Source organism: Barbus barbus (assembly GCF_936440315.1).
Source record: "Barbus barbus genome assembly, chromosome: 45".
In the NCBI taxonomy this organism is placed as follows: domain Eukaryota; kingdom Metazoa; phylum Chordata; class Actinopteri; order Cypriniformes; family Cyprinidae; genus Barbus; species Barbus barbus.
Genome location: NC_136723.1, coordinates 15,274,099 through 15,287,675, shown reverse-complemented (window position 1 = coordinate 15,287,675; position 13,577 = coordinate 15,274,099). Strand labels below are relative to the sequence as shown.

The 13,577-nt window shown below is 37.0% G+C and overlaps 1 protein-coding gene across 1 annotated transcript; it reads right to left on the bottom strand.

Annotated features, from left to right (window-relative positions):
- Window positions 1-2,062: 2,062 nt before the first annotated feature.
- On the bottom strand, window positions 2,063-11,450 carry LOC306864007 (5-hydroxytryptamine receptor 7-like; the record flags this gene model as incomplete). Its single annotated transcript, XM_079407660.1, has 2 exons — window positions 2,063-2,813; window positions 10,984-11,450. The coding sequence occupies 2 exons, from the start codon at window positions 11,448-11,450 to the stop codon at window positions 2,063-2,065; spliced, it is 1,218 nt and encodes a 405-aa protein (XP_079263786.1).
- Window positions 11,451-13,577: the final 2,127 nt, after the last annotated feature.

The following is a 13,577-nucleotide window of genomic DNA, read 5'->3' as shown; positions in this document are numbered from 1 at the left end:
CTAATGAAATACATGTGCAATCGAATATTTATTAGGGTAATGTTTATTAAGAAAACATGAGTATTGAGACACCATCTTCCAAAACAAACACTGAGTGCACAGCATGTACAAGCAGAATACTGATACAAGCTCGCTGACAATATGTTGACTATGAGGTTCAAATTCTAAACTGAAAATTCAGCACATCTTGTCACAATATATGTAAATACTTTATACAAAGTTCTTGAAACCCTTTGTCAATCAATGTCTTTCTCAGTTCAGATTACATTACAGCAAACACACTAAAACACAGACAACAACATATTTGTACATTGCAAAAATGTAGTTCTAAGACAAAAGACAACAAGGCAGTGTGAAACAGGCCTAATATCTACTCATTTAATATCCAAATAAAAAATGTCATGACAATTTTAAAGGATTGATAAAGCAATACACATTCATGCAGATTTACATAGTACCTGAAGCAAGCCATCACATTTTTGATGTAGCAATCACTGAAACTCTGAAATTACTACCCTTGCCTTCTTGTTTAATTATTTACTTACTTTTATTTTTTTACTTTATTTACTTTTTTGCCTATTTATTTGTTTAAGGTATTGTGAATGAATTCATAGCTGTATTGTTAAAATGAAAGGCCATATTATCTCATGTAAAAATTCAAGGCTTTATACAAGCACAACAGATTCATCCAGCTGTGCATTAAGGCCCTTTTACTCTCCTTATGACTCACATCATGCTGTGACCTCCAGACGAAAACCGTTGCTGATAGCGTCACAGAAGGTTGATTGGATAAACTTGCTATGTAGCATGAAAGCTGGAAATGTACAGAGAGGACAGTGAAAAGTACATTGTACAAAATAGGAAAGGATTTGTTGAATGTGGGTTCAAGAAACTTTCAACCCAGGCTCACTAAAAAAAAATGTCCCTGAGATGACATTTTTGCAAAGTGATTGTCCACTGGTTCTTGCGAGTTTCACAACACTTTTAAAGTGATGTTCAAAAAAGAACAAAAATCTTAACGTTCTATCACTTTTGAAAATATTGTGCCACCTAAAACCATTCCTAAAATAGATTGTAGGTACATTTTTGTATCATCCAGCACTCTTTTGAATTCCCAGGTTGTTGTACAGTAAGGGTCTAGCAGCGCCCCTTAGCTATTTAGATAACAAAAGCAAATGTGGAATTAAAAACTAGCATGGTTATGAAGTATCTCGCTTCTTTTATCACGATTTCAGTTTCACTGAACTTACAAGTGCTCTGAATCACAAGTGCATCACTCAGTGTACCAGGTGGGCTACCAAGCAAGTTTACTATGCCAGAAAAGCAATTCACATAGAGCTGCTTCTGTGAGGCAAACATCAAAATATATATAAGTGAGTATGTAATTGTTACAAGGTTTTACTATAGTATTGTGCAAGGAACCTAGTGGAAATAAGTCTTTAGTAGCCAATGATCTGCCCTAAAATCATAATTTGTGTGAAAAGGAATAAAAGTTATTGATATTCTTTTCAGTGAATTGCATGTATAGAAACATTTTTGGAGTTTTGCAAGTGGGTAGCGGGACAATTTTCCACTGAGCCTGGGTTGAAAACTTTACAATCTTAGAACGTTTTTGTGAATTATTGTAATCCCCAGTGAATTCTCTCCAAACTGTGCTGCTTAAAGGGATAGTTCACCCAAAAATTTAAATTCTGTCATCATTTACTCACCCTCAAGTAGTTCTAAACCTGTATGAATGTGTTTGATCTGCTGAACACAAAGGAAGATATTCTGAAGAATGTGGGAAACAGAGCAGTTCTGGGGCACCATTGACTTCCATAGTATTTGTTTGTTTCCTACTATGGAAGTCAATGGTCCCCCAAAACAGCCTGGTTACAAACTTTCTTCAAAATATCTTCCTTTGTGTGCGGCAGAACAAAGAAATTCATACAGGTTTGGAACTACTTGAGGGTGAGTAAATGATGACAGAATTTTCATTTTTGTGTGAACTATCCCTTTAACTTGTAGAAGAGTCAAGAAGATATATATTTGCACCATCCCATCATAAACAGATTGTGAGAAGTCAGAGCTTTAGGGCCTCATGCACTCCCATAGCCGAGAGTCGGCGATTAATGTTTCGATATCTGCAGCGTAGCAGGTCTTTATAAGTTGAACGTAGGTCTCGGTTGAAGAAGGCGTAGATGAAAGGGTTTATGAGCGAGTTGGTGTAGCCCAGCCACAGCAGTACCCGTTCCAGCCAAATGGGGGCGCAATTGCAGAGCAGGCTGCAGATGAATGGCCTCGCTGTGGTGAAGAGGAAAAACGGCAACCAGCAGAATGAAAACACTCCCATGATCACCCCAAGAGTAGTGGCCGCCTTCTGTTCGCGCCTGAAAATCGAGGCACTCCGCCGTTCGCGGTTCAAGAGGCAGGACAGGGTGGAAAACTCTTCGGTAGCTGCGCCGTTCTTCATCCCATGCATGCAGAGCCCCTCTACGGTGGCCAACTCTGCATCGGGACAGGCCTTCTGAATTGGGGGAAGTGCAGTGAAGTGGTGTTTGGCCCCACTTTTGCGGGCAGCTTTGAAAATCTTGTAATACATAATAAGCATGACCACCATTGGGATGTAGAAGGCCACAGCAGTAGAGTAGAGGGTGTAGCCCACATCCTGGCTGATCAGACACACTCCCACAGTGTTGATGTTCTGAGCCCAGCCGCAGAACGGCGGCAGAGTGATGGATGCCGATACCAACCAGACACCGACTATCATCTTGGCCATCAGCTGTCCATTCTGTCTCGCTGGATAGGTCAAAGGCAGAGTTATTCCAAGGTATCTGCGGAAACAGAGGATAACACGGTTAGTGAGGTAACTTCAAATGACGTGTTTTAGCAGAGAACTGCATTCCTCAAAACGACTGAACCTGCAGTACCCCATAATATGCCAGATATGGCTCAAAATACCTCAAAAGCACCAGACCCAAGAAATCCCTACTGACCTGAATTTCACCAACAACCTGAGTGGAAAAGACATTGCATTCACAGCTGAATCTCCGGCATGTCATATTATCCAACTAATCAAGTAACTTAGTCCACAAAAGTAGATATTTTTCTGCCCAAAAAGATTTTTGATCAACACTCCTAAAAAGGTACCAAAAGGTAGTTCTTGCAGTGATGCCATAGAAGAACCATTTTTGGTCCCCCAAAGAACAATTCAGTAAACAATTACTAAAACAACCATTTTTACTTTGTGTATACATGGTTTTATTCAATGATTTATTCTCTTTAACTTCAGATTTCGATGTGCATTCACGACGCATGTGCTTTCCTCTGCTTGTAAGCAAGCCGCAGCGCTTCCAGGGTCTACGTTAGAATGCGGCTCCTGCGTCAGCAGCATCACACACATAAGTCGTGGTACTCTTGTGAACGCACATCGGAGACTGACCCGGAAGAGAAGAAATCATTGAATAAAGTTGTTATTTTTGTTTTCTTTGCATTCAAGAAGTATTGTTGTAGCTTCATAACATAACGGTTGAACCACTGATATCACATGGACTATTTTAACAATGTCCGAACTACCTTTCTGGACCTTAAATGTGGTAGTTCCCTTGGTGTCTATGCAGGGTCAGAAACCTATCAGATTTCATCAAATATATTCATTTGTGTTCTGAAGATGAACGAAGGTCTTATGGTTTTGGAACGACGTGAGGGGGAGTAATTAATGACAGAATTTTTATTTTTTGGTGAACTATCCCTTTCATGGAACTATACAGTGCCCTCCAAAAGTATTGTAACAGTAAGGCCAATTCCTTTATTTTTGCTGTAGACTGTATTCATTTGGGTTTGACATCAAAAGATGTATATGAGATGAGAGATTAACATTTCAGCTATTATTTACAGGTATTTTCATCTGGATCTGATACACAACTTAGAAGATAGCACCTTTTGTTTGAACCCACCCATTTTTCATGTTACCAAAAGTATTGGAACATGTGACTGACAGGTGTGTTTTGTTGCTCTGGTGTGTCCTATTAATTGATTATTCAAACTATAAATAGCACTGAATGTCTGCGCTCAGTTTCAGATCCGTGCAGACTGCATTTATAGTTAGTTAGACGTGTAACCAACATGAAAACCAGAGAGGTGTCTATGGGTGAAAAACGAGCAATTGTGAAGCTGAGAGAAGATGAAAAATCAATCAAACCATTGCACAAACACTGGCAATAGCAAGTACAACCATTTGGAATCTCCTGAGGAAGAAAGAAACCACTGGTGTACTAAGTAACACACCTCAAACGGGTAGATCAAGGAAAACATCTGCAGTTGATGACAGAAACATTGTGACAGCTGTAAAGAAAGACCCTAAAATAACTGTTAGTGACATTAGCAACAACCTCCAGAGGGCAGGAGTGAAGGTATCACAATCTACTGTTCGCAGAAGACTTCATGAACAAAAGTACAGAGGCTACACCAGAAGATGCAAACCACTCATTAGCAAGAAGAATAGGAGACGAGCCTCAAAAATTCTGGGACAAGGTTTTATGGACTGATTTTATGGACCAAAGTGATGGAAAGGCTAAAGTTTGGAGAAAAAAAGGATCTGCTCATGATCCCAAACATACAAGCTCATCTGAAACACAGTGTACACAGGTGTACATTATAGTACACATTACACAAGTAATGTAATGGCTTGGGCTTTCATCGCTTCTTCTATGACAGGCTCATTAATCTTCATTAATGATGTAACACATGATGGCAGCTGCAAAATTAACTCAGAAGTCTACAGAAATATTTTGTCTGACTATTTCCAGAAAGATGCATCCAAACTGATTGGGAGATCCACATCATGCAGCAAGATAATGACCCAAAACACACTGCCAAAACAACAAAGGAGCTCATCAGGGCCAAGAAGTGGAAGGTTTTAGACTGGCCAAGTCAATCTCCACACTTAAACCCTGTAGAGTATGCATTTTACCTGCTAAAGAAGAGACTGAAGGGAGTAACCCCCCAAAACTGAAAGAGGCTGCGGTGAAAGTTTGGTGATGTCAATGGGTCACAGGCTTGATGCAGTTATTGAAAGCAAAGGATTTGCAATTAAATATTAAAATATAATATGTTTTAGATAGCCTATTTAATGAATTGAATTATATATTAGAAAAATATTTGTATTATTTGCTATTACAAGAGGTTTGTTCAAATAACCCTACATATGCTCAACAGTATTAGTAATGTTAGCAATGCACCACTCATGATTTGCTGATGTCTGAAAGCCTCTTCATGGCATAATACACTGTGATATCATATCAGCTGGGTGGACAGCTTTTGATGTTGAGTACTGTCTACCCTTCTGTTTGCTCTTTGTGCCCCCTTTCATGCCGGATGAAATACAGAAGACTTGCACAAGCCTCGCAGAAACAGGAAATAATAACTGGATTAAAAAAGTACTCAGTTTATCAATCCTATTAGATATGAGCAATGTAGTCGGGGGCACTTCTCAAGATAGCTGCTGACTGTGGAAGATCAATCAAATGAGCGGAAGTTACTGAGACAATGAGTCAGAAATGATTCGAGAACCATAGCAATGGAAAGCAAAATGTTTAAGGGACCGCAAGGACAGACACTGGTAGTAGTAAAATGTTTGAATGAGGGAATGTTTTGCGTTCCATTATTCGGTCTATAGAGATGGTGCATAAATCAAATGCAGCTAATACTAAACAGAAGTTTAACAAGCTTTCATTCAGTCAGACTGATGAATGGATGTGTTATAACGCCTTTCCACACTGAGCGCGATGCGAATCGACCGCGATTGTTGCTTTCACACCGAGCGCGAAACGAATGTTGGCCTTCTACTAATTCACGCCTGCGCTGCACACTAGGGGGGCGCCGACCAACCATGCATTTTTCCTCAGATATGTATCGCGTATATGGATTTAACATCTAAATTAAGATAAACAAAGTTTGGTTAGAAACACAAGCTATCTATAACGCTTACAAGAATAGGCTACATCCTAAAATATAATTAAAAGTACTATAGGCTACACTTGAAAATCTATTTAATTATTAATGTATGCTGCTTACCCACTTTAAACCATCATCGAGTGCTTGTAATGACTTCCGATTGTGATTTATAGTTGATTTTGATTCTATAATAATAAGCAGACACATGCACTCTTTGTGTTTAATAACGCCACACTGCTCATATTAGTCATAAACATCCTTTATTGCTATAAAAAAAATTAAATGAGCTGCATACAAAACACATACAGATAATATATTGTCATAATCAGGTCTATATTTCATGTGTAGAAAAATATTTCACTCGATTTTATTTATTTTTTAATACGGAAGATCTAGAGAGTGGAACGCGCTCCGACTCATAAAACTCGCGCACGTGGAAGAAAACAGGCGGTGCTCTACAGATCACATGATTCAGTGGATAATTATTAGAAATGTTATTCTGTATGAAGAACATGTGAGAATAAATCTGTTCTCAAATATCAACGATAAAAAGAACTCAGAATCCACTCTCTTATCCGAGATACTCTTCTTTGTTGTTTGTTTACACTGGTTTTCGAAACAGCGCCACGATTCTCACCCTTCTGTGCAACAGCAGCTGCTCCGGTCAGTTCAATTAAGTCAATTCTTTTGAGTATATTTATATGCCATTTGTAGCAATCCAAAGGACATTCCATGAGGGTGCACCCTTAGAAAGCAGCTCCCATGTTGGCAATTCAGTAGGTTTTGTTGTAATGTTATTGCCACAGAAATATTGAAATACAGCAGTAGCCACAGGTTCGTGTGAAGAGTTTCTGTGGCATGATGGTCTGATAAAAGCAAAAAAAACAGAACAAAGCAAAGTTGAAGGTCTTAATATGAGAGGTTTGTTATGGGTGGTAAGGTGTCGATTACATCAATATTATTAAATTTGCACCTAAGCATTCAATTATGTGTAATGAAAGGCCTCTTGAACTATCAAATATCAAAGCTAATTAATTTAAGAGAACTGCTGTAGTTGGAAACAAAGTAAATTACTCATCATTAGAGAATTGTACTTTCAGTATAATCTACTGAATTTCAACCCTTTTTGTGTGTTTTATTAAGAGGTCTTATCTGTTCATAATGATAAATTACACTAATTTACCTCTCATCTGGGATGTGTTGTATTTTTCCCTTTCACACTTACAAATGATGGGGAGGCAAACAAAATAAAAAATGAAGTTGTAATAAAACTCTTGCTGTTTCTTGTAATTATTTGTGAAATTCACTTGCAATTTCTGAGTGAAAATTGTTTCAACCTATACCAATCTTTTTTTCAATGCGGTCATATCCTCTTGAAGAACATAAAATCATATATATGCCATATAGTCCCATACCTATCGATTTTACTCAATTCATATTTATTGATTGAAGGTTGTTGGAGAGCTCTTTTATTGAAAAGAAAAGCCTTTTTAAATATGAAAAATCTCCAGCAGCAGACATTGGTTGGTTAGTATTTTGTAATTTTCTTCTAAATGAAACCCTAAAGTTGCCTTAAATTATGACTTCAAAGAAAAGACTTTTCACAAAGCTGCAAATCTCTTTAAAAGAGAATATTTCTTCAGTCAACTATAATCCGTGAATTATTTATCTTCAGCACTTGAAAAATGTACTATTCACGGTGTAACTTTAAAGGTTAGTGAAATAGCCTTCATCTTTAGGGCTGCGAGTCAAAGCCTAAAACTTGTAGCCTTGCAGTCTTAGTCACTCATGAAACAAAGTGAAAGGATTGTTTAAAAAATAGGCATAATTCTCAGCCCACGACTAGGAAATGTTTTCAAAGGTCATTGAATAATGCTGTTTAAATCATGACAATTAGCAAGAATGTTTGCAGCAAAAAAAAAAGAAGATAATATTCTACAAAAAATAAATAAATATAAAAACTAAAAAATTAATCATTAGCTGCTCGGCAGAGTATTAAATAATAGATTATACTATAAAAAAAAAAAAAATTATATATATATATATATATATATATATATATATATATATATATATATATAATATATATATATATGAAATGTCCAACCTTTTGATATGACCTCTCTGAAATATTCTTTTATTGTACATATGCTAATACATCTAACAAAAAAGTTATATAAGCAAATGTAGAGACACCATCAGGCCGAGGTTATTCCACATGCATGCATCTAAATTGGCACCTTGTGCTGTCCTACAAATGCCAGAAACATTCCTATAGGTTTAAGGCAGGGGATACACATTGTTGTCGAACCAGCGCTCATCACTGAGACTTGTGAAAGCACCTAACTATTTAATTGAATTACAACGGCCAAGCAGCGTGTTTCAGCATGCAGTACTCACCTCCTGGGGTTCCAGCTCAGAACTTTATCAAAGAGCACCATCAAAATTGCATACACACCAGGACGCAGCTTCAAAGTCTAGTTCGTCCAGCCTCAAATGACATGGAAGCATTTTAAATGTTTGTTTATTTATTTAGAGTTGAAAATTAATCAATTGAATACCCCTTATGCTTTTCAATTTTCATTCAAATAATGTGAATGAACATTATGCAATGCTTAACAGCCTAGAAGCTCATGTTTCAATTATAAAGGAAACATTTTGACATTTCAGTAAATAGTTTTAGTTGATATTTTATAAGGTTTGGAATAAAAAATACAATGAAATGCTTCTTTTCTCTAGATATGGGTGTTATTCTCAATATTCTCACAAATATTGTTTTGCAATAGCTTCTGGATAAAGGTCAGGTTTTTAACAGTTGTTTTTATTATTATTTATTAGATTGTATTATTATTTCTTTTATGAATTGTTTTATTTTTTTATTAATTAATTTATTTTTAAATGAATATCAGGTTGAGCAAGTTTTAACAGGTTTTATTGGGGCATGTTGTCACAATTTATTTCTGTGAATATTACTTAGAGTATTTATTTAGGTTATTAATACATTTTTCATATTTTTATTTTGTTATAAGTTTTTATGTAATTTCTATATAGATTTTATATATAAAGATTAAGATTTTATATATTTTTTATAAATTACAGATTTTTGTTACATAGGCCTATATTAAGATATGGTACATCTAAAAAAATTAGAATATCGTGAAAAATCGTTTTCTTGTGACTTATTTCAAAAAGTTACATTTTTAATATATTTTAAATTCATTACATATAAAGTAAAACATTTCACACACAGTAAAACAAGTTTTTTTTGTTTTAATTTTGATGATTAGAGCTTTCAGCTCATGAAAGTCAAAAATCAGTATCTCAAAATATTAGAATATTTACATTTGAGTTTCAATTAATGACCATCCCTACAGTATAAATTCAGGGTATCTCTTGTTCTTTGAAACCACAATAATGGGGAAGACTGCTGACTTGGCAATGATCCAGAAGACGAACACTGATGCCCTCCACAAAGTCACAGAGGATCATTACTGAAAGGTGTGGCTGTTTACAGAGTGCTGTATCAAAGCATATTAAATGCAAAGTTGACTGGAAGGAAGAATTTGGGTAGGAAAAGGTGCACAAGCAACAGGGATGACCGCAATCTTGAGAATACTGTCAAGCAAAGCTGATTCAAACACTTGGGAGAGCTTCACAAGGAGTAGACTGAAGCTGGAGTCAGTGCATCAAGAGTCACCACGCTCAGACGTCTTCAGGAAAAGGGCTACCAAGCCACTTCTGAACCAGAGACAACGTCAGAAGTGTCTTACATGGGCTGTGGAGAAAAAGAACTGGACTGTTGCTCAGTGGTCCAAAGTCCTCTTTTCAGATGAAAGTACATTTTGCATTTAATTTGGAAATCAAGGTCCCAGAGTCTGGAGGAAGAGTGGAGAGGCACAGAATCCATGTTGCTTGAAGTCCAGTGTGAAGTTTCCACAGTCAGTGATGATTTGGGCTGCCATGTCATCTGCTGGTGTTGCTCCACTGTGTTTTCTGAAGTCCACAGTCAACGTAGCCATCTACACTGTAAAAGAAAAAAAGTTGAGCCAACTTAAAATTTTAAGGCAACCAGCTTCAGCAGATTTTTGAGTTTTCTCAACTTGTTGTTTTAAGTTTATACAACAAAAAGTTGAGAATCTCCTACAAAAATGAATTGAGAGAACTCAAAAATCTGCTGAAGCTGGTTGCCTTAAAATTTTAAGTTGGCTCAACTTTTTTTTTTTTTTTTTTTTTTTACAGTGTACCAGGAAATTTTAGATCACTTCATGCTTCCTTCTGCTGACAAGCTTTATGGAGATGCTGATTTCATTTTCCAGCAGGACTTGGCACCTGCCCACATTGCCAAAGGTATTAAAAGCTGGTTCAATGACCATAGTGTTACTGTGCTTGATTGGCCAGCAAACTCACCTGACCTGAACTCCATAGAGAATCTATGGGGTATTGTCAAGAGGAAGATGAGAGACACCAGACCCAACAATGCAGATGACCTGAAGGCCGCTATCAAAGCAACCTGGGCTTCCATTACACCTGAGCAGTGCCACAGGCTGATTGACTCCATGCTACGCCGCATTGATGCAGTAATTCATGCAAAAGGAGGCCCAACCAAGTATTGAGTGCATAGAAATGAACAGACTTTTCAGAAGCCTGACATTTCTGTTTAAAATATCATTTTTTATTGATCTTATGTAATATTCTAATTTTCTGAGACACTGAATTTTGGGTTTTCATTATTTGTAAGCCATAATCATCAAAATTTCAAGAAATAAAGGCTTGAAATATTTCACTCTATGTGTAATGAATCTATATAATATATGGGTTTCACTTTCTGAAATGAGTGACAAAAAATATATTTACCTTTTTCACTATATTGTAATTTTTTTAGATGTACCTGTATGTAGGCTATATATATGTATGTATGTCTGAAATTGCATAAAACATATGAAAACAGATGATTGCTGAAAAGGACAATCACAAGCCAATATCCTATGAATTCCACTTTCTCTTAAAATAACCAAACCTTTTAAAGAATCTTGAACTCTGTGAACTTACCTATCCACACTGATCACACACAATGTCATTATTGATGCTGTACAGCACATAACATCCATCCCAATAAAGATATTGCAGAAAACCTCCCCAAACAGCCAGATGCCTCCAGTCAGGTCAGTCACAATGACAAAGGGCATCACGGCCACAGCCACAGACAGATCAGCGATAGCCAGAGATACTAGCAGATAGTTTGACGGCTGTCTGAGTTTCTTCACGACACACACCGCAATCACAACCAGCGTGTTGCCCATCACAGTGACCGCAGTGATGGTGCTGAGCATCATCCCAATGATCACTGTCTTCGTCAAGTCCAAGTCCAGAGTCTGCTGCTCCCCACACGACTCATTACTTTTGGGCTCCGCTGTGGTTACCACGGTGGGGGAAAACTCAGTTGTCCCATTGGGAAAGGCGATTTCGGTCTCGCTGGAAGCCCAAACCAGTTCAGCAGCGCCATGTGTCGTGAACATCACTGTATGGATACTTTGAGCGTGAACGCGCGCCTGAGGTGTACAGTCAAAGTCATGGTGCCTACCACCTCTCTTGAGTCGGGAAACAACCAAATACACGAAAAACCTGCTCACGGAGTCAACGAAGAGACGTGAAACACACGCTTGAGCCTCGTTCCGTTGAGAAAACACGAGCTGTAAGTAGTTTTTGAGAGCCGCACTATTAGTGAACCTGCGAGTAACCCTGATAGACGCTAAAAACAGACTGTTTTAAATTAAACATGCTTGCAGCCCACGCCACTCAAACTGACCGTATTGTTTGAAGTATGGATATTGAGTTACTTTATGATGACTTTATTAATACAGTTCTGGTTCTGGTTTCTGATTGGCCAATACAGCATTAATAGCGTCGATTTCACTACACAACTAGTTTTTTGTTGCATAGCAACTGGATTTTGTTTTCGAGCGGAATGATTTCACTTTAGCTATTAATATTCTATTTTATAATCTAGCTAATATTCAAGCTATTATTTTGAATTGTATCAAAATAATTCCAATAATAATAATCAGAATAATAATTCAGGCAGAGTAAGTTTTAATGCACCAATCCAATTCCAAAAGACCCTGGTAATGAAGCACTCTCACACCTTTCCCATACAAACTATAGGTTCTGCAGTGTGTTATATATAAAATTCATAATCATCAGTCACTTATGTTCCAGCATTATTTTAAATTTGAGAGGGGATATTCAGATATATTTAGTAGCCCAAGCAAACATTCATTTCGCTCATATATATTATGTTCATTTATGCATCAAATCATAGCGCAGTATAATATCGCCCTCTGCTGATGAATATTGGCTTCAAAGTGTAGTCCATAGAAATGGACTACACCAAATTAGCTGTATAGAAGATATGCAACCTATCTGTAGATAGTCACCACTTCATACAATGCAATCTTTACTCATTTAAACGTATATTCTACTGTCAAATTAGCGCTCCATTTATTATAAATTGATATTTTAAACGTAATCATATTTAGGCCATACCCTCTTTATGGCTAATGTGTGTTGAATGAATCAACTAAATTATTCACGGTTTTAATTCAGATTTATAGCCTAAAGAAAAGGAAACAATAGGTTTGACCTAAAGCCTAAATTAGAATATATTTCCTATACTCGGGTGATTAGTAGCCTAAAATTTTAAATCTGTATACATGCTGTGGTGTGTAAAAAACAAACAAACAAAAACTTTTTAAAATCAGTTTTACCATACATCTTTCAAGTCAGCAATGAAACAATCAGACGTTTCTCTATTTGACCACTGGGTGACAATGGTGGATTACTGTTTATTAATTATCTCCTATTAATAATTCAAACCTGCTTGTGTGTCTAATGTACTGTCTGGATATAAAACAATTCAAGATAAACGGATTATTCTAGCGGATTATAGCGATGCATTTAATTGACTTCATAAAGCGTTAGGTGTGGATTAAAAACTACACTACCCACAAATATATGTGCTGAGCAGATGCCGCCATGTTGTAGGAAATCCTACAATAAACGTTACAATAAACACGAACCAGAATACGCATTTATTATACACAAGCCGCTGTGGTAGCTTGGCAAAAGCAGGCAACATCTCGTGCAGAGCCTTTTTATTGTCTCGCGCCGCTCACTCTCCCTCCGCCACCCCTCCTTCATCGAGATGAAGTCTGAGTCATTTTATGGACTCGGTTCTTTTGAACAGTTCGTTTGAAAGAACCAGTTCAACAACACACATTTAGTGATTCTTTTACGTCATTACGTATTGCGTCACCTGCGTGGCATATAACATGTTGAGCCACTTGTAGACACATATTGCAGATTACTACGATTTTTGTTATGGGTTTTAATAAAAAATTGTTTCCAGATTGTGCCTTACAATTAAGCCATAAACACATTTCCAGTTATTGTTATTAGGAATAGTTCGAATGTTATTAGTACTTTATTTAAATCAAGTCACTCATCAGTTCTTGGCTCATTGTGAATAGGACACGTTCAAGAGAGACGGTTCTTTGTTCAATGAGTCGTTTGACTCGAGAACCGATTCAGTTCTTTTCGTCAACGAACCGTTCAGACAGGATTTACGAACAGGTTCAACCGATTCC